General features: G+C 36.3%; 1 protein-coding gene across 1 annotated transcript; it reads right to left on the bottom strand.

The window, feature by feature from the left end:
• cd247 (CD247 molecule) lies at positions 1-25,738 on the bottom strand. The gene is made up of 8 exons (XM_066706300.1): positions 25,579-25,738; positions 8,825-8,928; positions 8,199-8,243; positions 7,815-7,889; positions 3,578-3,607; positions 2,738-2,797; positions 2,283-2,312; positions 1-2,154 (listed from the first exon to the last, which is right to left on the bottom strand). The coding sequence occupies exons 1-8, from the start codon at positions 25,634-25,636 to the stop codon at positions 2,089-2,091; spliced, it is 468 nt and encodes a 155-aa protein (XP_066562397.1). The 5' UTR covers positions 25,637-25,738; the 3' UTR covers positions 1-2,088.
• Between the last annotated feature and the right edge of the window lie 1,893 nt (positions 25,739-27,631).

Below are 27,631 nucleotides of genomic sequence, written 5' to 3' on the forward strand. Positions count from 1 at the left end.
TTTTTTTTTTATATATATAAAGATAATCTTTTACTGTAACTACAGTACTCTTTTGTTGTAAACATCATTAAACCATTTTCCAAGTGTTTTAACATTGTACAATGTGTGGTCTGCTTTTTCTCAGTTTTCTAATTTGGATAGATCGGCATCTCTACATGTGTCTGAAGAAACACAAAAGACAACGAGGTAAACTGGTAGAGATGAGGCAACGTGTTGCTTTTATTATCGCCAAGGTGTTTTTGTACGTCTTGATGCCAAATAAATACCCCCAAAAAAATAAGTACTTGTCAAGGATGCTCGCTCTTGTGCTCTGCTTCATTCACATTAAAATATAAAATAAACTGCTGTGCATATTTAAAAAAAAACGAAACTGCATGAAATTAAGCAAAGTCCTAAAGCAATCTCTAGGTATCATGAAAAACACATGCACTTTGAAGTAGACAAATTTGGTACTTTAAAAGGCACTTTATTTATGATCTTTCCACACCATCTGAGCTATTTACATAATAAACATCTACATCATATCATGATAAATTATTTTTTAGAAATTACAAAAACAATGCATTTTCATTTTCTCCTTAATACCCTAAAGCAAGTTTACATTTGCATGCTGCGTTCCTAAAAATGTCGTAATGTTTAAATCTCCCTTAGGTCTAAGCACCAGCAGTGTGCAGGCATATCCTGCAGTACCACAACGACAACTAATGCGATTGGCTTCCACAGCTGAGGAAGGCAAGTCTAACACCTCAAATAATGGTGAAATCTATCATTTCTTTGTAATAGTTCCTGGAAGTTATCTATTCCATTTGCCCAGCATCTTAGTCTCGTCAGAAACTGTAATCCTTTGGGATGCTACTTCCCTTTGCTGCTATGCAATTCAAATAAGATCTTCAACTTTGTGGCTCTGTTCCAAACACCATTGTAAAGGATGAATGCAAATTGTGCTTAATGGAATTAGTAGTAGTTATTAATTATACAGCACATAAAAATAAAAACATTATATACATGCACTTTCTATGTATTTGTGTGTGTGTATATATAGATATCTATATAAATCTACCTCCCTGGTGCAGCATAACTTAAAGTTGCAGAAAATGCAGGTTTACACTCAATCTTCTGTACAAACAAAAAAACTAAAGATTGACATGACTATATTGTATGTGTCCATAGCATAGCTTTGGACTATCAATGTGGGCAGTAACTGATATAAACTGATCTTTGTGTGTCGAGGTAAGAGGAGGGGGAAACAAAATATTTCCTACATAGATGATCTCCCACATGTTTGAAACCACACATTAGAATGAGCCCTGTGTGGTGACGTACTCTATGGTTAATCTTAGGGAAACAAACAGGTCAATTCCCACTTTCTTTTAAAGCTAAATTCTGTACCCTCTTGAATACACCGACTAAATCAAGTCAATCTGGGAAATTATATAAAAGTATAATCTATAGTCCTGTGTTAAATAACGTTTTCTTCGTTATTTAGTATAGCGCATTACAGCAACATCCTTTTCCGTTTAATGTAACGCTTGATAAATCCAACATTTCTCTGTTCATTAAACCAGTTTAATTTCACTGGAATTCATCTGGATTCAGAAACGAAATATCTAATTAAAGCTTCGGTACTTAAGATTTCTAAGATTTTTAAGATATCCTTCATTTACCAAACGCATGTGAGCACATGGATGATTAATTATGGTGTATATTTTAACAGACTGAACTATCCTGTAACTAATAACAGAAGGCTATCCTGGAAAATAAAATCATGATCGGAGGAATATGATACCTGAAGCCTAGAAACACTGTTGCAAGGTTTAAATTCGAGTCGATATTGATTTATGTTTAATGTGTGTGTAAAGAAAAGCTAAAGCCAAACATCCCACATTTCCCCACGCAAAGAGAGAGAAGTGTTCAGAATTATTGGGCAGATCAGTATTGTAGGGCTAAAAAGTTTCCCAATAATATTGAACACGATCGTATATTTTCCTTTATTTAACAGAAACACTGGAGAAGGGGCTGTAGCATTTGAAAAACGACATGCAACTCTGCAAAAAACAGGACAGAAATATGTTACAAGAGTCCCTTGTCTTAGCGTGGAGGCAGGGGCTGCATGTTCAAAGAGTCATAAGTGTCCTTTGTTGCTGCACTGAGACCCTGCAGGTAAGAAAGGAAGGGAAATTAATTGAACAGGACGTTTCATGTTTGTTTGCCATCAAGAATTGTATTTTACTTTACATGGAGCTGGCTGGCTAGCAGGGCAAACAGATGGTTAATTGTCTTACCTGGTAAACTTGTTCCTTATTTCTACGACGCTGTGGTGAAGAAAGAAAAAGATGAAATGAGGATGTTGATGAACTACGTAGTCAGCCTATGTTTATATATATATATATTTTCCACATCAGTAAATCATATCTTCTCTCATAGCTTCTAGATCGATTTCCAGATATCAAATGTTTTATTTTCAGTTGTTTTTTGGTACACATTTACATATGGTAAAATAAAAAAAAGGACATCTTAGCCAACTGACATGCAATTGTATACCTGGATACAGAGTCCAATAAATTAGAAAGTTAATTATTTTAGGATTAACTAAAGAAGGTGAAGCCATTTGAGTAGAGATTGATACAAGGCCATATTGCAGTGCCGTGGAGCAGACTGAGTCTACCTGGCTCTCCTGGGCTTTAAGAGAAGGAAGCGGCCGCTTGTTTGAAAGGGTTAATGGAAAAGTACACGTTACCTCTCTGTTTTGTTTCACTGCAATTTGATCATATGAATCGGTGGTGGGCTTTTGCAGAGGCTGTAGAAAAAGAAAAAATACATTTATGACTTTAATTAAAAGGTTTTAACCACATACTTTCTTATCACATAAAAAAAACAACAGGCTCATTTGGGAAACGGGGGAGGAGGGGGCACTGTTGCTTCATGATATCAAGGTCAGTTACGTTTTGATTTCAAAATGATAATGTGGCATATGTTTAAAAACATCCTTATTTTTCTTCATGAATTATGTATTATAAGAACATGCTCATACTGTCAATTGAATTCACTTGTTTACGATGCTGTTTGTATGGCGCAATAAGAAAATAGACAATTTCACATGTTAAGCTTATTGCAGTAAAGCAGTGTATGTATCCGTTTTCAACAATGTGGGTAAATGGTCATTGTTTAACCCAATGGTCAGTCACAGACCTGCAATACACATTCCAGCCACAAGAGGGCTCAACTCTGTCAGTCAGGGCTTCAGATCAAATCCAGCCTGTACTCAATAATGTCAGGACATTGTGAAACATCTATGTATATCTTGGTGTCATTTATACCTCAGATTACGCAGTTCATTGGACTGAGTTTAGACTGTGTGTGTGTACTTTTGGCTGCCACTGCGCTGATTTCTTTGTTTTCTACAGAATGAGTAAAGTGTTCAAAACTTTTTAAAATATAAAATTGATAAGTATAGGTAGTACTTTCTGTCCCAGTAAATGCCACAAACTCAGTACTAATGCAACAATGACTTTAAAAAATGTATCTATTAACATTTATAGAAAGTAAAAACATCTGAATTCCAGTAAAGAACACTTACTGTGTACACGTCATCAGCCTGTCTGCGATTCTGCAGGGGTGGGAGAGAAGGATATGCGTTATGTCAGTAACAGCACCATCTGAATAACCAAGTGAGCGAAAAGTCAGACTTGTCACCACAAATAATACCAACTTACACATTTTTTCCTTTGCCTCATTTATAGAAAAAAAGAAAAACAAGTTTTGAATCTCAAAAACGTTACCCACTGCTTGTGCAATAAATATTTGTTTTAACTAATTTAAATTGTCTTTGTGTTTGCCTGGTCAGAGCCAGCGCCCGGCCCCCAGCCCCCACGGACTCTGCGCCCGTGGGGCCCCTGAGGCTGACAGGGCCCTTGCACACTAGATAATCCCCCCCCCGATACACTACATACACAAAATACATAATTATGCATGTACGGTTCTGGCATTAGGCAGCCTCGATGGTCATGGGGCCCCCTGAGGTGGTGATTAAAAAAAATACAATATTATTATACAGCGAATTCAGCGCGCACGAGGGTCCGATAAACCTGCTGTGGCACGTGACTGCACTGCCTCGTAACTGTACAGTTTGAAGGCGGGAAAAACAGCCCACAGTGGCAGGAGCACCAAGTCTGAGAGTGTGTAAGTGAAATAAATAGTGCTGGGGAGTGGGTTACATGTTGTTTTGGTGAGTGTTTTTAAAAACATGAACTGAAAAACCTATATAAAAAAGTGAATTATTACTACCGATGTAGTTCCCCGCGCAGGGCCGGTTCGCTTGCTGCCCGAGTCCTATAGTTTAACGACACAGAGGAGAGGACGTTGATGACGTACCATCATTAAAATCATTGGGGAATATAAATAATAATGAAAAATCGCAACTGTAGCATCTAATTCAGTCTCTGTGTTGTTGTTTTTTCTCTCCTTTCCTCAATCTACCTGGTTATATTTGATCAAGTAAAATACTAGGACTATTAACCTAAATTAAACAGACATCAAAAAACAGTCAACATCATGTGTCTACCGCATTAGCAGTACTGTACAATATAACTATTCATTTCAAAATATTAGTGACACTCAGCACGCCATAGCTTTTGAAATAAAAACAAACTATTTTATAATAAATCATACAGTCTTGTGTAATTTAAACATTTTGTATTACTTCTATCGATCTATATTAACGTTATAGTCCTTAATTATTGTATTGTAGCTTCAGTGTTTCCCCCAGGAATTTGCATGGTAGGGCGGACAGTTACCGAATTGTTGACGGGGGGAGGATATGAAGTGTGTTAGGATCACGATCACCACATATGACCTATATTTTCATGCAACCTGCTCAATAATAATATGTTTTCTTTGTGCTTTATCAATTGTTTTTATGTATCTGGGTGCTTACAGCATGGTTTTTCAAAGAGCCTTGAAAAGTTAAACAGCCTTTCAGAAATCTCAGTTGAACGTAACAATCTGCCAGTCCATCAACTTTTTTTTTCTTTTTCTTTTTCCGACAGGGGCCCCCAAAATTGTTGGAGCCAGCCTGAGCCCCGTACCTCTTGCACGATGTCAGGGAAAAGCGGTTCAAAGCAACATGGTGGCCTATGAGCAATTGTGAGTTTAAACTTTTGTATCTTTGTACAGTGTAGACACATTTAGTATTGAGATTCATTCAAGGTTCTGCTTCGATTCAATTCACTTCTTAATAGTTGTTTTAAAACGTAAAAGCTTGAAAATGATGTGTGTGTGTCCGTTTCCCGGCTAGTATAAACAGAGAGTCTTCTTCAACGTTACTCAGTTTACAAATCGAGCGTCATGTCATTTTTAATGCATGTCACTGATGTTATGGAGGGCAAACAACAATGAAAAAGAGTGCAGCAAAAATGGCAGATCAATTGAGCCCTCCACAACCCTCGCAGCACAGCACCCCCGTGCAGCTTCCTGTACCGTGCGGTTAGGAGGGGGTGGGACTCCTTAACTCAGGCTGAGTCCTGAGCTCAGTGTCTTATCATATCTCTACACATTTTCCACTCACGCCAAGTTTCTTTCACAGAGATAATCCCCCCCCTGCCACCGCCACATAGTTTGGTAATGCACAAAAAAAAAAAGAAACAGGTGAGGGGTTATCTTAAGTTGTACCTAGGTAAACTGAAATGGAAACCCTCCTCTTACAACTCACACACAGATAAATAACCAGAGGAAGACATGCTAATTCACAGTTTTTTGTTCTTGTTCATGGCACATGTCAATCACACAGATTCGTGATACTTCCAAGTCATTTTCTTACCTCTCTCTCTAGAAAGTGGAGTCAGTGCTTTTACAAGGCCACTAATATTCAAACATATATTACGCATGTACTCCGCATATTCGGAATATGACATTGATATTCCAGCCCTGACTATTCGGGAATTCTCGCTACGGCATATTCCTAGTAATATGAGGCAATGTGACTTAAAACACAACAACCGTTTCAAAGAAGAGCAGCTATTGTTGGTCGGATGATGAAACTGGTTCTGTTAAGGATTTGAAAAGAATAAAACATTCAAAACAGATCAATTGCGTACATCAAATTTTAAGTTCCGTATGTGAAAAATGTCGGCACGTAAATGGAACGTTATTAATCTATATTCAGAATTCTACTTGTATTCCGAGTACTTGTGTCATGTAAACATAATTTATTCTCTTCTGGCTTTAACTGACTTTGCCACAGGTAGCCGGTGATCCTTTTTTTCAATCTGTTTAGAGCACGGTTAACACAGAGCTTGTTACTAGTCTATAACTAAGCCATCGGTCAAGTATAATTTTGGGCCCTATGAATTACCTTTACTATAACACAGCTGACATATTTACATTTAAAACATGATTATTATTATTATTATTATTATTATTATTATTATTATTATTATATATGAAAACGCTAGTGTAACAAGCAAGGGTTTAGGTGTGTAGAGCGGTCAAATTCTGTTAAAGAAATGCGGCGATTAAAGGAATCCGAGGCGATCTTTGGATGTTTGAGATAAGTTTTTGACATTACACTTATTCATCAAGATAGTAATTGCACCACAATGCAGTACTTACTTAACCATGCCTTTTCATATTAATAGGCACTGTTTGTGCTTTTGCCAAAGAATACATTTTAGACTAGTGGGACTAAATGTTAAATGCTGCACATGGCCAGGAATTTATGATGAGGTTTATGAGACAGTCTCATGTCTCAGGGTCAGAAGTGACATGCTATTTATCACATATTACCCTGGATGTTTCATTAGATATTTCACAAATATCGCTAAATAAGTACATACTTAAATTATTGTTTTACACTGCAGGATTAATTTTAATTACTACGTTTCTCCCCTCTGTGCCTTGCAAGACTACAAAATTGACAGGTAATCAGTTTATTGCTAGTTAAACAGCTGAATATAAAAAACAAAGTTTTTAACAAAGAAGGACGGCCACGCTCTTTGTCTGTCTGTCTGTATTGTTTCTGTTTGTCTATATTAGTGTATGAGAGAACATCTGAATGTGGAATTTTGATGTGGAGAAGTCAAATAAATGACGTCCTCTGCGTTATAATGTTAAATGTATAATGTAGATAGCCAATTCCACCCCATTAACTATTTTCAAGACAATGTCAATTAGTTACACATTAAGATAAGTAATCCTTTGTTCATACTACCCAACTTAATGATTTAAACATCGGTATGTATTTTCATACCATTTGTGTAACCGACTGGTACTGGATACTTTATTTTTCTCATCCACAAATTGAATACCTCTCTGCTAACACAATTACCTAAATAAGACAGATCCCATCATGTTTAGACATAAACCATCAATATTATATTAATAAAACTGCTTAACAATCTATACCCAATCTGTACAAATATTTTTAATTTTATAGATCACTTAAACTACAGATAGTGTTCTAATACACTTTCTTTTATTTTTATTTTATAATACACTTGACTACATCTTCTGCCCAGCCACAGTGAACACATATGGTTAATGTTTTAATAAGCTTAAAATCAGGTGTATTATAATAAATAAATAACTAATAAAGTAGATTAGAATAAATTATTCTAATATGTATAATTTATAATTATAATTATAAATTAAACATTTGTGTCAAACTGAATGTTGCTTGTTCAGCAATGTAGGCAGGTGGGTTTGCGTCAGACCTGGGGCCCTGCAGTTGGTTAGCCACAGTGCAACAATATTAATGCGGTTTATCTGATAGTTTACTATCTGCTGAAGCCTTGAACAAAAATGAAGTGATCTGTGCTTACTGGTCTTGCCCCTCCACTCTCAGCATCATGGCCTCTCCTCAGCTGGTCATACTGGTCTCGACTCTTGTCCAGATCCTGAAGAAACATTTTGGCACTTCAGTCAAAACAGTCAGTACGGGCTATCTCAGTAATTTTAGATTGAATAGTGTTCATCGGGATTTTTGATTGTGCTGTTCTTTTTCTCTTTATTTCTCTTATTGTTTTTACACAAGCATATATGTTGGTATGAATTGAGATATGTATATGTACCATCAATATATAAGCCACTAAAATACAAACAAGTATCTAAAAGAAAATAACTGGCACCAGTCTTCATCAGGGTCAGTTATCCTGAGTACTACATTTACAAGCACAGAAAAAAAATAAAAAATATATGCTACTCACAGAATATATGGGATCTGTTTGTGGGCCCTCTTTTGGCTTGGAAAACTACATAGGAGAAAGGAAAACAAAATCATTTTCAGTGAGTATATCCAGTTGGAGGAGTGTCAGTCCTTTCCCTCTTCGATGAGTAAGAATCTCAGGACCCAAAGTGCTGAAATTTACTTCAATGAAGGTCTTTTCTTCTCACACACCCACTAGATGTTCAGAGTTTTAACACCTCAGCCATCAGTCGAGTAAGAATCAGCGTCAGACCCCTTTTCACTTATTCACCAGCACGTTTAGACGACTGCCATTGGACTCAGCTGCCTTTCAATTCAATTCAATTCAAAGTTTCAGTCAAACTGTCAAACACGCAAACTTCCTCTGACCAGCTTTGATGCCTTAATACAAATTTCAACACAATGGTATGTTTTCACAATGGCTTTTAAAAAGAGAGGTGTCATATCTGTGTGTATATATGTATGTGTATATGTGTTATATGTTTCTTTGTTTGATCTTCCTGCCAACATTTACCACATTGATGTATATTCTTTTTTTTTTTTTCCCTTAGTTCTAATTATTTACAATCCTGTGTGTACTTCCATAGTAACATACAAAAGGCAGCGCAATAGCTGTGATTGTCTCACCTTGTCTTTGAAGTAAAGAGCTGTGATAATGATTCCATAAATGAGAAGGATGCCGTCCAGAATGTAGCACAGCTTGGGGTCAGTCAGTCCCGAGATGGAGGCCTCTGCAGGGGAAGAACAGGTTTGAGGATCTTTAAAAAATGTTGGAGCTCTTATGGACTGTTTATAAAGCACACAATGAATATAAATGTCCCTCAACAATCACATTGGCCTTTAGAGTAAGAAGGTAGATCATAACCTGTAGGCATGCCATCCCTGCAAAGAATCATTACCTGGTTAAGGCCTCGGGGAAAAGGTCTGTCTTGGTCTGATTAAGCGCATCACTAGTTCAAATGGATATTTGAACGTTTAAGTAAAATGGAAATAATTTGATCCTGTAGGTGAGGATTACTGGGGCTGGACGTCCCCCGCCTCCTCTAATCAACTGTACCCTGACACACACATCAGTGTAGGCGCACCTCTACTGAGCTCTGCCCATGGCGGTGGCTGCGATGTACAGCCAATGCCACAACAGGGAGAGGCACGTGAACGCTGCTTTAGTTTCCGTTTTTGACTATTAATCCTTTCTAAAAACAAATTAAGCAGTCCATCCATTAGACTCAACAGAAACTGAATATTTTCAGAACCTGCTTGCTGATGAAAGAGGTCAACGGGACACGTTTATCCCCCATCTTTACTTGCCAACTGTGTTTTTTTGTTATGCTTATAAAACTGAATATTGAATAACAAAGTAGCAAATATTTAACAAATGCCTTCATAAAAGGAGTACTAAAAGGCATAGATTGTGTAATTCTTCCCCCATCTTTCATGTCACACCCACCTGTGAGCTGATGTTGCACAGTTTCTCCACAGCACTGAAATCTTCTACTTCAGCAACATGCGAGTTCTGTGTAACCTTTTGTTTTTAATCGGCAACATCTGCTTTAGCTACCTAACTGTGAGCGGGACCGTAGCTTTATATAAAAAGACATTGCAAAACAATATTTAAAACACAATATATTGCAGCCCTCACATTACATCTGCACAAAGGACTTGGAGATGATGTTTTTGCTGTATAGATGTTCAGATTACATTGTGATAAGGCACAGTCAATTCCTCCCATCTGCCATGTAGTTGTAAAGGGGTTGTTTGCATTGGGGGGGGTTAGTGCTTGTCTACTTTATTGCCATTCTCAGATTTTCACAAGTATGTTGCCAATTCACTGATAACTAACAGCAAATCTGTAACATTATTAGAAATGTTAGAAATCCACGTATGTTTCCAGATGGTGTAACAAGAATAATAATATATGTCAAAGAGCATAAAAGACCTACTGACTGACTACTGACTATGTATGGAGAGGCATGTGTAAATGAAACACCCAACCACACCCAAGGCAAAGAAAGAAAAAATAAACCTCCCTGGAGTAATTTTAATTTTTTATGCTGCCCTTGAAAAAATGATCGTATATTCTTGCTGGGAGTAACACCAGCTGTTTGTAATTTTGGATGTAGGACAGGGAAGGAACACCGAGTGAAGAGAAATATCAATACTGCGGTACTTGTCTCATTTTTAGTGGATCATCCGGATCGGTGAAAGCTGAGCCATGGGTGTAACAATCAGCATGCTGTTCGTCTTGTACCGATCCTCATTACTGCTTCAGCACAAAGTGTCTCAAGTGGCTTATAAAGTAAGGACAATGTTTAATCAAATAATAATAATAATGATGATTTCCTTTATTTATTTTCCCTTCATAACCCCAAAGTCATTTATCTGACAGATGTTTAACAGTATGTACAATTAGCAACAGGCAGCCTAGTTAGCATTGTTGTGTTATTCAGTGTCTGCGGCTATGCAGAGTGACCGCAAGCAACATATTTGTAAAGCCCCTTGCTCTCAGATGTTTCGTTGACTTGATCAGTGAGCACGTATGTGTGTCAGGACTTCCATCCACAGCACTTCTCGCTCAGCTCAGCTCAGCTCAGCTCAGCTCAGCTCCTACCCCTGCTCTCACTCTCACCTGTGACTGCAGTGCCGGTCAGGACACCGTGTGCAATGTTTTGTTCTAATAGAAGAGATGTCATGAATTAAGGCCAAATGCTGTGGGACTGCAGTTCACAATCTTCTGAGAGGTCACAGAATGAGACACAAATACTATTTATCCCTGGTGATGAATTGATAATGCTCTGTGCAACAAAACGATATATTATTATATTACAGAACATAAGAGAGCAACATGTTTTTTTTTTTCACAGTTTGCTGATTCAGCCCAGAGAAAAACTACACAAATGTACAAAAGCACTTCAGTGTGATTGTGTTTGCAGGAAGGTGGTACAGGTGTTTGAAAAAAGAAATAAGATGGGGTTTCCTGCTGCCAGTATCTGTTTGACTGTCAGCTACAGAATGGTGGCTTGCTTAAGGATTTGTTTATGAGGAATGTGAATCAGTGCAGTGCAGTACCTGCTCCGCTTCTGATACTCCCACCTGAATTTATGGTTGCACACTTTTATGAATGGAGGACGTGACCATGATGGGGTGTCAGAGAACAATGCCGGTGTGACAAATCAAGACACACGTTGTCTTCAGAGTCTCCATTGAGCTATGGTTGTGTGTGTGTGTGTGTGTCTCAGGCATCCTTTTACAGTACAAGCTCAAAACAGGAAACCGAACAGGTTCCCAGTCTGTTTTTCATACTCGCAACCACAAAACATAAACCTCCACCTACATCACCAAACAGAAGTGAGGCAAGCAACCGGTGACATGTTAGTCCGAGAGCTAATTTAAATAGATAGGAGGTGGAGAACCATGGCATTGCAGCTCCGTTGACGTCTGAATTGATGTCTCGAGGATCTCTATTTGATCATATCAGTATGTCTACGCATTCTATGTTTCCTACAATGTATCAAATTCTAATATCCCAACAGACGTCTGTGCAGGGTGTTTCAATGTACTGCTAGTGACAAAAAATTATTAATAAAAAAAGAAACTGGGTAGCATAACTTAGTGAAATATTTGGAATGGCTTTTACTCAGTCAGTGGCATTTTAAATAGTTAAATGATGCATCTCAGAAAGAAACTTCCCCTTGCCCTCTCCTTCGCCAAACACTGACCAGCACTCTCTGTGTTCACAGCTATGGTAGAGAAGTCAGTGATTAGAAGTCAGAATACCAAGTAAGGAAGCCCTGCCAGACCACAACTCACTACCTGGGTTCTTGTGTTGATTTCTATGCTGATTGAGACCCTTATAATCCAACAGCTAAAGAGTGTGACGGCTATTCTCCACCCTGTCTGATACTTCACTGGCAGCTCATGTGAGGTTGTTTTGAGTGCATTTTGAAACAAAAGTGAGGGATTTGGAGACAGACTTAGTTGCAGAAAGGAGGCTCCGGGTCGTCATTCTGCTGCTGTAGCTGTTCAGAATATCGCACACTCCCTCTCATACTCAGAGACTCACTTCATCTGAGCGCTCACTGTGGTTTCGCAGTGTTTCAAAGCCTCTCTATAGCGGTCTGCGACTCTGTCAGTTCGAGCGAGCTTCTAGTTCAGTGGTTTTCCTCTGCAGTTTACTTTTCCCTGAGCTCTTATCTCCCTGCATCTAACTGTCTGACAGAAAAAAAAAAAAGATTGGGGGGGTTTTATGCTTAGTGTGAGCTCACTAGCAAGGCTGCTTTTTCACCAAGATTTTATGTGCTTCTCTCTTTTAAGTACAAAGCTGTTTCTTGTCTGTTTGTTTAGACTTCTTCCGCTGCCTCTGCCTGCGACTTGCAGCTCGAATCTGTCTCTTATGGTGGCATGCACATACCCCTGCCCATCCCACCCAACCCCGATGCACGCCACATTCGCAGACTCAAATGACTCAATGATTCTGGCAGGATTCCCTCTCCGAGTAAGCGGTACTTCTCCCCCACACCCCTCCCCCTCTCCCGGTGAGCGCTCCTTCATCTATAGAGTGGATTGTGAAAGCCCTGGTCTGTCCTGCAGTTAGATAGGAGGTTGATTTCACCCTGCTTATCTCATTATCATAATGTTCATGTATACGAAGTAGAGGAACTCAAATATTCGCACTTTGCTGAACTGGCAGCTGGAGGAAAGCCCTGTTATTTCTGTCAGTTCTCTTTTTCGGGCAGTGTAAGCTGGCAGGTGTCACTGGAGCTCTTCCCATCAAAAAGTTGTACTTGACCTATTTTTTAGTTTCTTGAATAGGCAATATGTTGTGTATCAAATCATTCACTTCTGTCAAGTTACTTTAACTTGTTTCACTTTATTCACTGCTCAATCATTCCCATATCCTTGTTCTCCATTGTACCATTATATTTCAGAAGACAAGAATTTAAACTTTCAGGGGATTAAACCTCGCCTTTCCAATGACAAAAGATAACATAAAAGAAGAGTTGTTTTTCTCTATTGTATTTTATTTAGCTATTCAACTTAAAAGGTATCTAAGGCCTCAGATAAGTCTTGTATAAAAACAATTGCAGCAATTGAACATTTTTTGTGTAATTTTACAATTCACATGAATCGGGGGTTTAGGTTTTTCATCAATAGTTCATCAAAATAGTTAAACCTCACAGAAGGTCTTGCAGTAATTCAGAGTTATGAGGAGGTGACACATTTTTGTTGTGACTAGAAGCTGTATATACATATATATATATATATATATATATATATATATATATATATATATATATATATATATATATATATGCGGGAGATATTAAATTCAGAAAATATGTAAACTGTTTAAAATATTTTACAAATTATGTGCAAAATATGTTGGGGTTTGGAAAAGAGAAACCATGCTTTACTGGAGAATTACTAATAGTTGTAGACCTTTATTCAATATTAGGCTTTACAAAGTGTTCTACTCAGTCATAAGCAGCTGTCAAAATACCTGCAGTCTATGCATTGAATGACATTTTATGATTAAATTTGTACCTGTAAATACCAAGATTTTTTTTAAAAAACACAAACACCTGCACTCTACACAAGACTGCAGATGCTTCTAACGTTTGATTAGCAAGAAGTTACTTTTTTACATTTATTTCAGGTTATGCAGATGTGACCCATTTTTTCAGATATCCATTTTATATTATTTTGTTGTTTTTCTTTTTCTTTCTTTCTTTTGTTCTTTCTTTTTATGTTTGTTCTTTCTTAAAAAAAATGGTCATGGGTACAAACTGTTCTCCAGAACCCAAACTCCAGGCGGATCAGTTTATGGAAAACATATTTAAATAATTGGTTAACTATTATCATATCTGCCCATGAAACCAAATGTCATCATTGTTTTAATGTGTGCCACAATTTCAATAAGCTAAAAAAACATCTCAACTGGATTGCAGTTATTTTCCCTGCCTCCATATTCACTTTCGATGCCCATTCTTTCTAATCTAACTATCTGATGATTCAGTAATGTAAGTATGCTGTTCAGTTCCTGAATGTACTTATTTATATAAATCATAGGAAAGAGGTCTATCTTTAAATATGCAAAAAACTGCAGTTTGTTTCTTAAATAATTTAAATTATACGTTTTGTAAGTTATAATTCAAAAATGTCTTTGATTTCACCTAAACAATACTGATTGATTTGCACCATCATGTCCAGAACAGGTCTCACAAATGTATAAACTTAAGCTGCGTTTCCTAAAAACTCTTCTTTATGCAGCTGTGGGACTGTGCGCTGAAAGCTGCGTGACAAAGAGGATTTCAAGTCCCTGGTCAAAAGCCCTCTCATGCACTTCACAGTTAGGTTTACAGGCCTGTTTGGGCCTTTTCCGGTTTAAGATCAGCTTTGATCTACTTGTCCAGGAACTGAAGCAATAAACCATAGCAGAGGAGATTAAATCAATCAGCGGTCAGCTGCCATAAACCCAATCCACTATGATCAAAGCCAGATACAAATTAAAATAGCCCAGACATTTTATCTTTTCTAATGTTAATTTCTCTGTTCGCACACTACTTGCACCTTCATATGTATCTCAGCAATATAGCTCTTCTGTGTCTGTGCCAGGATGAGAAGACACAAGGAAACGAGAAGAACCCGAGCTTCGAGTGAGATTAATTCAGCTTTAAACGAATTAAACAAAAGTCTATAGAGCGCATTTTTCTTTTCTTTTTTTTTTTTAATTAAATACATTTCTAATATTGTTAATGGTAGACAAAAATATATATACTTCCAGTTAACTGTCGAAACAGCATACCTGTCTCTGCTTCACTGGGCAGAGAAACCCTGAGAGGCAACGTGAAATCCTGAGCGATCCCCTTTAAACAGGGCTTTTTGAAAACTTAACAAGCCATTGAGATGTTTGAATCTGAGCTTCAACATTGATCTATCTCCTGCTCACGTGAACTGTGCACTGAATGTCAATTAAATCAAACACAAACTATATAACGTCAGTATCTGACATGGCTCTGTCCTGACCCTGCAACATAGCGATCATGCAACGAACTTACATCCATTTACCTTAATCAGTTAAAGGCTCTTGGTTGAAGCTGGTGTCTGTGGATCTTAGGAGCCTTCCAACATATATCTAGCAAGGGGGAAATCTGTGCGAAGAAATAATATATATATATATATATATATATATACCAACATTTTTCAGGAATCTCAGTCAAGAAGCTCAAGAATGCTCACAAATAGTCTGAGGGACACGTCCAGAACTACAAACAAATGGTTGAATACAATTCTTGATTGGCCATCACAATCTCCAGATTTCAATGCAAAAGGTAATGTGTGATATGAACCGAAAAAAGCCACAGTCCACAAACACATGACACTCAGCAAAGAGGAGCTGGAGAAGTTCTGCGTGGAGGCGAGGTGGAATTTCCCTCCCGAGAAACTGAGGGAGCTTTTAAAAGGCTGCAATAAGCCTTCTCTGTGTGTTATGAAAGCCAGAGTGGATTCATGAAAATCTCTCTCCTGTGCTCAGAATAAATGTGAACATTGTGAATTTGATGCATTCAATATTGATAGCTAGAGAAAGTGCACTGTTTCATTTATTTCTATTGAAAAGCAATCCATGTACATCTGCATTTTCTTGTTAAATCAGAGTTTAGTTACATACATACATAGTTTAACAGGAAATAACTATTATCAGCCCCAGTACTTTCTATCATGAGACAGTTGTGGACCTGATAAAGATACCACCAAACCTGCGGAAAAAGCACAACTCTTTTAGTTGTCTATTGGTTCCCACCATCACAGAACAGACTTTATTTAGAACCTTCAATGTTCCCTCACTTCTAAAAGTAGAAAAACTGTTATTCTTGGGAGTGCTGCGTTTTGTTTGTTAGTTTCATCATATTTGATTGCTTACAGCTTACCATTATGTAGAGTTCGTTATTTTCTATTTGAATTTAAATATTACAAAGATTTGAACCCTTATAATACTAATTGCTGCAAGATGTTTGTTAAATAATACACAACTTTGTGTGTGTTTATTTGTTTTGTTTTCTGGATAGCCAAGAATGAAGAAGTGAAGAATTATATTAATTAAATGTGAACAAAGGTTGGAATAAGTTTCCGATACATAAATGACAGGAGGCTAAAACTGTGTTTGCAAAGGAAGCTATCATGTAATATAAAACATTTGTGAGAAAAACAAATGAGTGTCTGCGGACTATTTCTCTTAATAACCATGATAACGATTGAAAACTACCCTAATTACTAGCACTGTGTCAAATAATAAGGAAAAATCATCATTATGAATTTATCGTTAATAATTTATAATTATTTTAGCTGTGTAATATAATTAATTAAGTAGTATATGATTTGGACAAGGAAAAAAGCAATACAAAATGCACATTAAGAGGGTACAACGTTACGTTACGGAGAGGTTGTGTTTGAAGGAGACAACAGGACTTATACAGGATTATAAATTAAGTTGGCTTTATGTGACACCCTGAATGATGCGTGAACAACATTTTCTCTGATCAGAAGCATTCTTAACATGAGTGGAAAAGGTTTGACATCCAGAGAAAAAAAATCACAGACCTGAAAACCACGCACTGGATGGCCCTGTCATTGAGACTCACAGTGAAGACCCTGTGACTGCAGCAGTATAACCAGCATTTAATTCTGGAGGTAGCAGACCTCAGATGATACAGTTAATGTACTGATCTTCGTCACAGCAATCATTTATGAATTCCTTCATTCTTGAATGTGGGTTTTGGGAATGAACCCCTAGATGTACCATTCTAATAACACAATCCTCAGTGTGATAAATCTGGTTTGATGCCTGCATCTTGTCTGCTTAAAATAGCAGTAGAATTTAGTCCATCAACAATATTAAAAGTATATCAACCTTTTTTTTAGCAAATTACACATAGCTATTCTGAGACTTCCTTGGTGGTCTTATCTGATAAAGGTTGCAGTTGTTTTCAATATTGGTTTTAAAAAGTATACAGAGGTATTACATTTATCTCTAACTCTGTCAGTAAAAGTTTAAGTCTGCAGGCAGCCCAAAAACAGAAAAATGTATTAAACAAGCATCTGCAGCTAGAAGGACAGAGATCAGTTAAAATGTTTTGTTGCAATGCACCTAGAAGGGCCCTGACTCTACAATCAGAAATGATTTAAACTGTTGTCATAGAAAACAATTAGGGAGAACAAAGGCAGGTTGAGTTGAATTAGTGATCAGAACAGGCTTATGCTCTTCATGTTTCTTTTAAAACACATTCGTTCAACAACCAAAGGTGTCCCAGCTTTTGTAATTCATATAAAATAACACAAACATATTATAAAAAAAGACCGGGACGTATGTGCTTTGAACATAAACATGCACATTTATCACAAAGTTTCCTCTGAAAATGATGTTGCATTTAGTTTTCTCTTTTCTTTGCCTTGTGTTCTTTTCATTTTGTTAAACAATATCTCACAATAGTAACATGGATCTAAACATTTTAATGTAAGATATGTGTCTATCTGTCTATACAAATGTATAACAGTTAACTTCTAAATAATATAATCTACAATGCAATAGTGACCAAGCTTTAGTGATACCATAATTCAGTAACCTGTGGAAGAGGATTATTTTTAACAGTAAAATATTTATTAGAAAATCCCGTACTGTGTATCCCAAAGAATTTATACAATGTCAGAAAACAGTAATGTGTGAACCTAAATGTGATATATGATTAAAAAACATAAAATGTTGTTTAAATTCAGGTCTTAACTTGTAGTAATATAATTAACATAAAAAAATGAATATGTATATATTGGAAATATATATAATCTTCATTTAAACTTTACAGCTGTTCTACATAACAGCCCACCTACAGAAAAAAATATAAATGGATTATTTTTGATGTTATGAAAAATATTTCCACACTCCCACAAATGTGTTTCACAATGATACTCCCACTGACATCTGGTCTATCATTTTATACAGTAATTGATATGAGATTAACAGAAAATATTCGTATAAATCATAGTCACTCACTAATTTTGTTTTAACTGCAATCTCAACACACACATTGAGATTGATATATACTTCACCAAAATCTTCCTATTAAAAAAATATATAATTATAATTTATTTTTATTGTGTGAAATGCACATAATGCAGCCTTTTCATTAGTAGTGACACAAAACTTGTCACATTGTTTTCACATCATCAAATTCGTATGGTGTACAGTTGGGACAGTTAAACTGTAAAATTGTATTTGTTTGTATGTTCAATTTAGATCTCTACTGTAGAACTAAAACTAAAAAACTTTTCAGAAGGCAATAGAAAAGTCAACCTAAATAAATACTATCGCAAAATACAAATAAGGCCCACCGAAATGTAAGGCCTGGTTATAGTTTTGTCTTTTTAATAATTAAAACAATTTAACAATCTAGCCACTTTTCATTCATCGTTTTTTATTTACATTTTAGGTGTATGAAATATTATTTCAATTTCTTCTGTTGCAAAGATGTATGTGGTTAACAGTTGGTAGAAGCTGTCTTCACATTTTCAGCGCTGTAAATTTTCTAACATTTTTGTATGTGGCTGTCTGGCTGCACAAAAGAAAGCAGAGTGAATCAAATAAAGGAGACTGTAGAGTTCAGGATTGCTGAGTGGAAGCGAAGAACGAACGCAGATTAATTGCATTCTTTTCAAAGCTTTTGTCCGTCCCTTTGCTGCCCACTCTGGAGCTTTGGGCCCGGTCCGCTAAAGCGCTGCCTGAACATCTCGCAGCCTTTGATGAAGCTGTGTATTAATGTACTGGCAATTGCTTTTACCCTCTATTGTCTGGTGATTTGCCAACAGCTGTCGATTAAAAAAAAAATCTAAGTAATGTTGCGCTGCTTCCTTTTCGTTCTACCTCAGGGGCAGGCTTGTACTGCATTATATCAGACACCGCAAACACACAGGCCTTCTGCATGTGGTCATGAAGCCTGTACTCTAGATCACGTACAGGAGTGCCAGGGTGCTTATGGAGGTGGGGGGAGTTGCAACATTATTTTGTTCTACCCTGGAAAGGCTACAGCATGTAATTCAGCCCTTGTCTGATTCTTATAAGTATTCCATTTATAGGACACCAAATAATGTGAACTTTACCTTCACATTGTTTTGCTGCTGAAATTTTACCATCAATGACAACATCCAGGCGTCACCCCAATATAAGTTTAAGTTTAAGTTTAAACTGATGGACAGCCACAAAAAACAACAAAAAACACTTCCTACACAAATGGCTGTTATGAAAGGAAAAAAGTTATAATAATATGCTGAGTTATGGAATCCCCACCGATACAAAGGAGGTTGTTGTCAATAGACAATGGCAAGAATGTGTGGCTGCAGTGACTGCGCTGATGCACAGGCACAAATTCCACTGCTCAGAACATAAACACGGGTGATTTCGATAGAACGCAGTGATGTCACAGCTGAAAACACTGCTGTTTTGCACAAAGAACTGTCTTTCAATTCGAATAATTAATTATGCAAAGATGGGTTTCCACTATCGGCCTGGGCTTTCTCAGAAGCCTTCCCTTCTTAAGAGCTGAGCTTACCACAGGAAAGACATATTATTCATAGCTATACTTAATTTTAGAAAATCAAGTTTTATTTAGTATGCTTTATTTGAAGATATACATGTATGTATAAGTACTTTAGTCAGGAGAATTTATGCAATTCATTAGATTAAAGTTATACGGATACAAATGCATTATTGTTGGCCCTTAGGTTAGGCCCTCAGGTTAGGCCCTCTACCATAAAAATTCCCTGTCGATACTATCTTATCAGTGGAATCCCCTGGCAAGAGGGACAGCATAGCCGCCATAAAGTTGATATTAGAAAATAAGTAATATTAGCATGAACAGATTCCTATCACTATACATTTGCATTGCTGGTTTTGACACTTAAATATAGGGGCAGCTTTGCCTGCTGGTAACCACTAGTTTGAATGTCCAAGCTTTATAACCTTAACCACAAAATGGGCTTTTGGGAAAGTTCTCTGATGTAAGAATGCTTTACTGGAATATATATTGTATACTTTAACTGTGGCCACTTTTGCAATACATGCACTATAGCACAAAGGTAAAGACTCTGGCTTTCACAAAGTATTTCTGTTTCTATGGCCAAGCAGTACCTACAACATGATTATTATACTGTTATTACCCATATATTAAGGATTGCTGTATAAAAAGAGACATGGTAGATAAAGGCATGTAGATTGTGTATTGTAAATTGAAGATATTTCTCAATCCATTGTTGTACTTGTTTTCTACTTTGCCATATACATGCCCTACTTTGGCAGAATGATCCAGTTTAATGAGAATATACTATTTTTGCATACACAGGAACCATCTTGAAAATATACCTGGTCCTTTTTTATGTGTTTACTTGGTTAAAGTCAAACATAATCTCTGGTCATCTTTATGTACACATTTTGCAATTGATTGGAGTTTTTCTATGTACTTCCAATTTTCTGTTAAGAGTTTCTTGAGAAATGTGTTTTAGAAGAAAACAATAGCACTGTAACAAGAAAACAGGTCCTCTATTTAGAACTATTTCCGATGACAGGGTGTTTCTCGCTTGACATGTTGCAACAACTTGGGAAGACCAGCTGTTGACAGCTCAAATGTCTTAATTAGAGAAAAGTGCTTATTTCTACAGAATTTCACGAGGTATTTTCCGTGATCTAATTTAAATTACATGAATGTTATTCTACACAGCAGCCAGCAGTGAACACGGAGCTGAGCTATTCTGACTATCTAAGGTGTGCGTTAATACTGTAGTTGGGCTGGCTTACAAAATGGTGCTCAAGTGCCAGTTCTCCCAGCAGCTTTGCAATTAAATATACTTAAGATTGCACAGCTTTTCAATGCGTTTTTACCAGTACCATACTCTCAATAACTCACTGTGCTTCATTCTTGTCTACTGTCATTAGAAATAGGCATAGAAAAAGAAAGACCCTTTATCACCTTGATAATTATTTCTCTTAAAGGACTTTTGTTTTATTATTTAAAAAAAGAACCAATCACACCCAACACTTTCAATTATTACTCATTTTAAAAGTAAAATATTGATTTAATTTAAATTACAGCATCATAGTGCACAATTCCCAGCAAACTGCAGTTTATTTTGTGTGAGTGCATTTTTGGGGTGACTGTCTGAGTGACTATTTTCCCACTATCTCTATAGTTCTTGATATACTTTAAATGAAGGAAATGCCACCAATGCAACAAACAGCTATGAAAGGAAGGTCAGTACAAAGACCTGCAGCTGTCTGGACCAGTGGGGCCTGGGGAAATGGCTGAAACCTTTGGTCGCATTCAACAAATATATTTGCAATTTAATCAAACACACAAACTAGGGGAAACAAATTCATATTCATGAAGTATTAGTGTAATAGGGGTTGCTTTAGAGACAGGTCCATGCATTTATGTACGTGTTGCATAGTAATTAATATGGGGCAGAGGGTGTGGATGAGAAACAAGTGGAATTACAAAGGCAGAAAGATGCTCTTCTCTTACAGCACCGTAAACACAATGGAGTGGTGGCTTCATGAGGACAGGAGCTGTTGATGGATGACAAGTGGCCAAGTCTTAATAACTGGGTCTGGGGATTGGGTCTGGGGATTAAAGGCAATGCTAAATGGAGTAGTGGATGTCTTTTGTGGCTTTCTTTAGATCCCCTATCACTGGCTTTACATAAACGCCAAAGTAATTAAAATGTTTTGCGTTCTGTATGACAAGGGGCACGTGTGAATTTCTCCTGAGATGAATTCTCTCCCGTGCAAGCTGAATGAAACAGGCCACACTGGATTGACAACGTGACTGGCTTTTGAATTTTAAGTTGGTGCAAGTACACGTTTTTTGTTTTGTTTTGTTTGTTTTTTTACAATATCAATGGCGGTCCGTTCCCCTTTTGGGATTACCATTTGTCGATTGTATCAATTATAACAAGACATAAAGGAAGATTCATATCATGGCCAAAATCTGCAGCGAAAGCCATAGCAAGCGTTGTGAGAGAGAACAAAATAAATACATGAACATGGAAGGGTTTAAGAACTATGCAGGAAACGTGCGGCACCACCCTGCGGACACAACAATGTGTAATAAACCATCGAGAAATAACGGTAACATTTAGCTGCCAGTAAAAGTATATGGCTTACTGTGGACATTTCTGGACCTGGGTTTTGAGAAGCTATGATTTTAGCCGGCAAAGCATAGACGCGACTGAATGGGTCTTAGAGAAGAATTAGCGTGGGCCTATGAAAAGTTGCTGGCATTCAAGTCAGTGATCACTGCATTGCATCGCAGGGTTAATATCTAATTCTCAAATTTGTTTGAAAAGCAAGATCTTTGTAATGTTTTGAGAGCAGGGGGTAATCTAGATCTACGGAGGGAAAAAAACACTAGGCTGATTTAGAGAGTGCAGCGTTGCATGGTATATCTGTCTCCAAAGCTGTGGATATCTTCACCAACGCATGAAGAGGAATGTGTAAAGTAAGTCATATATTATATACAAACCGTCTCCAAACATCCAGTAATGATGGTACATCAGTGCAGTATAATTATTTCTGTAATATCTGTGTGCTGGTGTTATCCTGAAGAGGCCCTGAGTGTACAACATGTAATACTCCCCAAAAAAGTCGAACTAGGCATTACATTAGCCTAAACAAACTCTTTTTCTTTCACTGAGACAGATATCAAAACTCCATGTTGGTTAAATTGAACTCTTATTACCATTTTCTTTTGTTAATTTCCTGAACGGTTTTGATTGTGGTCTGGGCAAGTTTCTGGGCAGTGTCGGGGTCAACATTACAATATAATCAAGTGGAACATTTCACTTCACACCAGTCTAGGCCTGACCCTCCTACAGTTTTTCCAGGTTCAAGACCAAATAATACAATCAGCAGTTCATAATAAACAAACAGCCTGTGTCAATTACGTTGTATGCAGTGTGTTAACGAGACACCCTGAAGTTTTTTTGTTACGAAGAATGAGTAACTATCACTGGAATTTGAAATCAATAAATAGATTTATCATTTACAACTGTGAAACTGGATTTTGTGATAAGGTTTTAAAGTGAAATCCTAAAGATTTTTTTTTTAAAATTGCAATATAATTCTAAACAAATTATGAAATGGGATGCCACCACTAGTTTCCCTTTTATTTTTGTAAATGTAAAGATTATTTCTTGTATATGTGCATGGGGAGAGCACTATAAGGGTGGCAGTCTATAGGGGGTGACAATCACTATTATTCCCAGACCACTTGATCTTTGACTGATGCAACACAGAATCTTCCAGAGAACCAAACACAAGGGTCCCATTAATATTTCTGTTGTTAAACCTTAGTACAGCAGCCTTTTCATTTTCAAAACAAAACTGGACAAAGTTTAAAATGATCTGTTTAAATCATTTCAATTTACATATAAATTATATGACTGAATTACACAAAGAAACAGTTCTTCATGTAGCTTTGGATTCTTCTTCTTGTCAGCAGCCTGTCCTTGGTTTACTTTCAGATCAGTTAACGAACATCAAAATCCTTTTGGCTGTTAATTAATAAAGGGTCCATGGGGCTCAGGCTGGAAATCAAGCACAACTTCAGTTGCACTGGACACATTAATGCATCACTGTTCGTCAAAGGCCGAGAGCAATGGATTTAAAGAATGTTGGGAAGCTTTTAAATGTGTGGATAAATATATATTTGACTGACCTGTTTGGTGATTTTATTTAACAGCAAAGAAAAATTATAAATAGAAGGGACCAATGTTTTTTTTAAAGCCTGTATGGTGTCACATGCCCCAATCTGTATAAACCATTCCCATTCCCAGTTAGGGTGACTCCCCTCTAAGTGTAATGCTGACAATTTTGTGTGTCGTATTGAGTTATTATGCTACAAATGATCGTTTGCTTAAAATAGACTGCATTAAGAAGTTAAATGGAGATAATGTATTTTTTAGGTAATGAGGTAACCTTTTTATTTTTTCCATATCAACTTTTTCGCTTATGCAATACCATCAAACCTATGGCAATCAAAACAATGAAGGTATATAGTCTGTAGTATGAGCAGATTTTAACCTACATGGTAATATTACAGTGGCAATTGTATTTGGGTTTTGATTAGCTTCATTTTATGGTTTAAATTATATCTGAATCAATACAAATTCACTTAAAGCGTACATACTATTACATATCAGTCAGTGTAAGTATGATCCCAGTTGCAAGCATGATAATTTTGTCGTGCATTCAGGTCAGTATGTGCTTTATTTGTTAGTACAGTTAGAGTTACTGCAATGGCTATGGAAGAGTTTTGAAAAATCTTTTTTTTTTTTTTTAAATACTGAAATATAGAACAGTGAATATTTCAGTCATTATCTGTGTGAAGGTCTGTAAATGGTAGGACTTTGTACTCTGTGAAAAACATTATTTTAATAAAAATAAAAATATTTTAAAATAAATACATTTAAAATAGCGTGTTTTGTCTTTAAACACCTCAAACTTCGTATTTAAAGAACACAAAAAGTATTTTAAATTATAAGAATTGTTTAGGACTTTAACTCTTAGTTGTGAATGCTTAAGGAGTGGTTACTATACTTATTTTGTACCCAATGGTGTTAAACTCAAAAAGACACAAAAAGATATCTGTATCTAATGTTGTAGGTGATTCGATCATTTGTAATACCTGCACATGTAGCCTTGTCCAAACATAGGAATCTGATCAGTCCATTTCAGGACACAATCTCCTTAAAACTGTTTCACAGTGTTTATTTGACTGAGCAATAATCATAAATAAAATGCTGATAGATTTGAAAATATCAGCAAGGCTACCATCGAAAGATAAGCGGTGGCCCTGTTTTTCATGTGGATTGATGTTCAAAGCAAGGCCAACACCCTTTTCACAAACCTCCGGTATAAATCTCACAATTATATTAAGGGATGGTGCAAATTATTTTAAAGATGTGATATTTGACATTGGCTGCTTGAGGGGTGGGGTAAAGGGAGTTTGAATATAAAATACTTTTTGTGGATTTCAGCCAAATAAATCGATCTTGTTCAATGCGGAAGATTATAATAAAATGGCACACTCGATAGTGACTCGCAGCTTTTTCTAACCATGACTGCATTTATGGAAAGTATGCATGATACACTTCAGATACATTATTTTTAAAATGAAGAAAGTAATCTCAATATTAAAATAAACATTTTAACTGTAATTTAAAAAATAAATCACATTCTACTTAACACTTATAATATGTGTGTATGTATGGGTGCATCAGTAGAACTGTGTGTCCATTCTGATCATCCTTAAGTCTCCTAAAAAAGTACCAAGGTCATTTCTTACCTGCAGTTGGTAAAGCAGATGCAAGACATGCCAGGGCACAGGTCCGCTGTAAATTCATTTTTTCTTCTCAGTTTGAAAAGGACTGGAAAGTCAGAACTGTCTCTTGCTGCAGCAGCTGCATCAAGTGAGTGACACCTTCACCCTCTTTGTTCTTCTGTTGGTATTTGCAGGAAGTGGGTTTCTCTTTAGCTCTGCGTATTCCACCTGCAGCACAGCATTGACTAACTGATGCAGCAACATGGCCTCCAGGCTGAATGATGTGGCCCACTCTCCGAAGAGCAAAAAACCTCAGCGGGAATTGAACTGTGGAGAACAAGAGAGTTCTGTCAATTCATAAAATGATAAACCACTTGAAATGGCCATATTTTATATCACCTTCCTAGAGAATTTCATGACAAAGTATTAAAAGAGTCACACTAGTTTAACCATGACATGGTTTTTGCAAATGTGCAAATGTTTTATAGATCCTCGTACAATTACGCTTATGAGATCTATACCTCTGTATAAGATTGTTAATCAGTAAAACACAAAGACAACATATTCAGTCAAATCTATCATTTAATGTCATGCTAGCTTGCAGCTATTTTGGCTATGTATGTGAAGAGTCACTAATCTTTTTTTCAGCTACACTGAATCACTACAGTGCATATGTGTATACATACATATAGACATACACACACATTGGTAGTAAAAGTCCTGTTTTATTTATTCACATTTTCTCTGTCTCTTGCTCACTTGTTCTCTGTCTATCTGCAGCTAATTTGAAAAGAGTACAAGAGTAAGTCAAATTTGATCTACCTATGAATTGTGAAATACAAACTTGTATCCTTTGTATTTGTAAGTAGTATAAACTGGCTACTGACAATAGATAAAACCAAGATTGGGTACAAGTCTGTAATTTATGATTCCTAGGCAGGTCAATTTTTTTTATTTGGTTCAGATGCCAATGAATTCAATATGAATTGTCTTTTTTTCCAATGGAACACTCAACTGAGGCTGTATACCTACTGTACAATCATTTTATTTACAAGATGTATACAGCTGATACAACCTGATATGGGTGTGCACTACTAGTTTTAATTAAAAGTATAGAAAAATTCACATTTCCACCAACAAACAATACATAAAATTGGTTTAGAATGGAAATCTACCATAAAGAAGGAAAACTTCTGAAGTACTGAAGAAATACACCAAGAAATACTGATACAATGCACATTGCAGTGTGCATTCAATTAATGTGTCTTTCACAGCTTTTGGACACAGGCATGTATTTATTTGATACATACAAACACACACACACACACACACACACACATATAGAAACACATACATATCAATGATGAGAAAATATAAATCAATGCAGCTCAATATCAAATTTACAATAATAAAATCACAGTCAAACTATCAATTGTATATATTTAGAGAGAGAGAGCGAGAACGAGAGAGAGAGATTATTAACTGAGTCTGGGTTACCAAAGAATAAAAGCAATTTGTTTTCATGAAATGTTAATTTTAAAACCACAAATGAACACATTTTTAAATTCATACCTTTTTATACACCTCTCTGGTATCTTTCTGAGGATGTGGCATAATCAGGTTTTCCTGTAGATCTGTTTATCAGTAAATAACCAACAATAAGAAATGGAAAATTTCTAAAAAACTTCCAATTCAAGTCTAAATATTCTTGTTGTGCCCTGTAAGATCTTTACTCTGAAGGCTAAAGATTACAAATGTTAGACCTTGTAACCTTAAGGTTTTATTACTAAGAATTGAAACCATTAAACTGAAACAGTTAAGTTAGAGGAGTTTTTCAAACATTATTTTAGTGTTCCCATAGCTTCAAAACTTACTTACTTTTAAAATAGATTTGAATAATAATTGAATATCAGATAATAAAATAAGTTCCACTTGGATACAATTGAACAGCATTTCTATGTATAATATGTGGGATTTGTTAAAAATAATAATAATAAAATAATAAAAAATACTGAAGCTGATAGAATATTAATTACAGTCATATTGATTAGTTTACTTAAATATTCTTCAGAGTTTT

This window comes from Amia ocellicauda, chromosome 6, assembly GCF_036373705.1.
Source record: "Amia ocellicauda isolate fAmiCal2 chromosome 6, fAmiCal2.hap1, whole genome shotgun sequence".
Lineage (NCBI taxonomy): Eukaryota > Metazoa > Chordata > Actinopteri > Amiiformes > Amiidae > Amia > Amia ocellicauda.

Excerpts from the sequence above, each read along its gene's own strand:
- cd247 (XM_066706300.1), bottom strand. The coding sequence starts at position 25,636 with ATGAATTTACAGCGGACCTGTGCCCTGGCATGTCTTGCATCTGCTTTA. Across the intron at positions 8,244-8,824 it reads CTCTTTACTTCAAAGACAAG|TTTTCCAAGCCAAAAGAGGG; the intron begins GTGAGACAATCA and ends TCTCCTATGTAG. Across the intron at positions 3,608-7,814 it reads AGAGTGGAGGGGCAAGACCA|AATCGCAGACAGGCTGATGA; the intron begins GTAAGCACAGAT and ends CCACCCCTGCAG.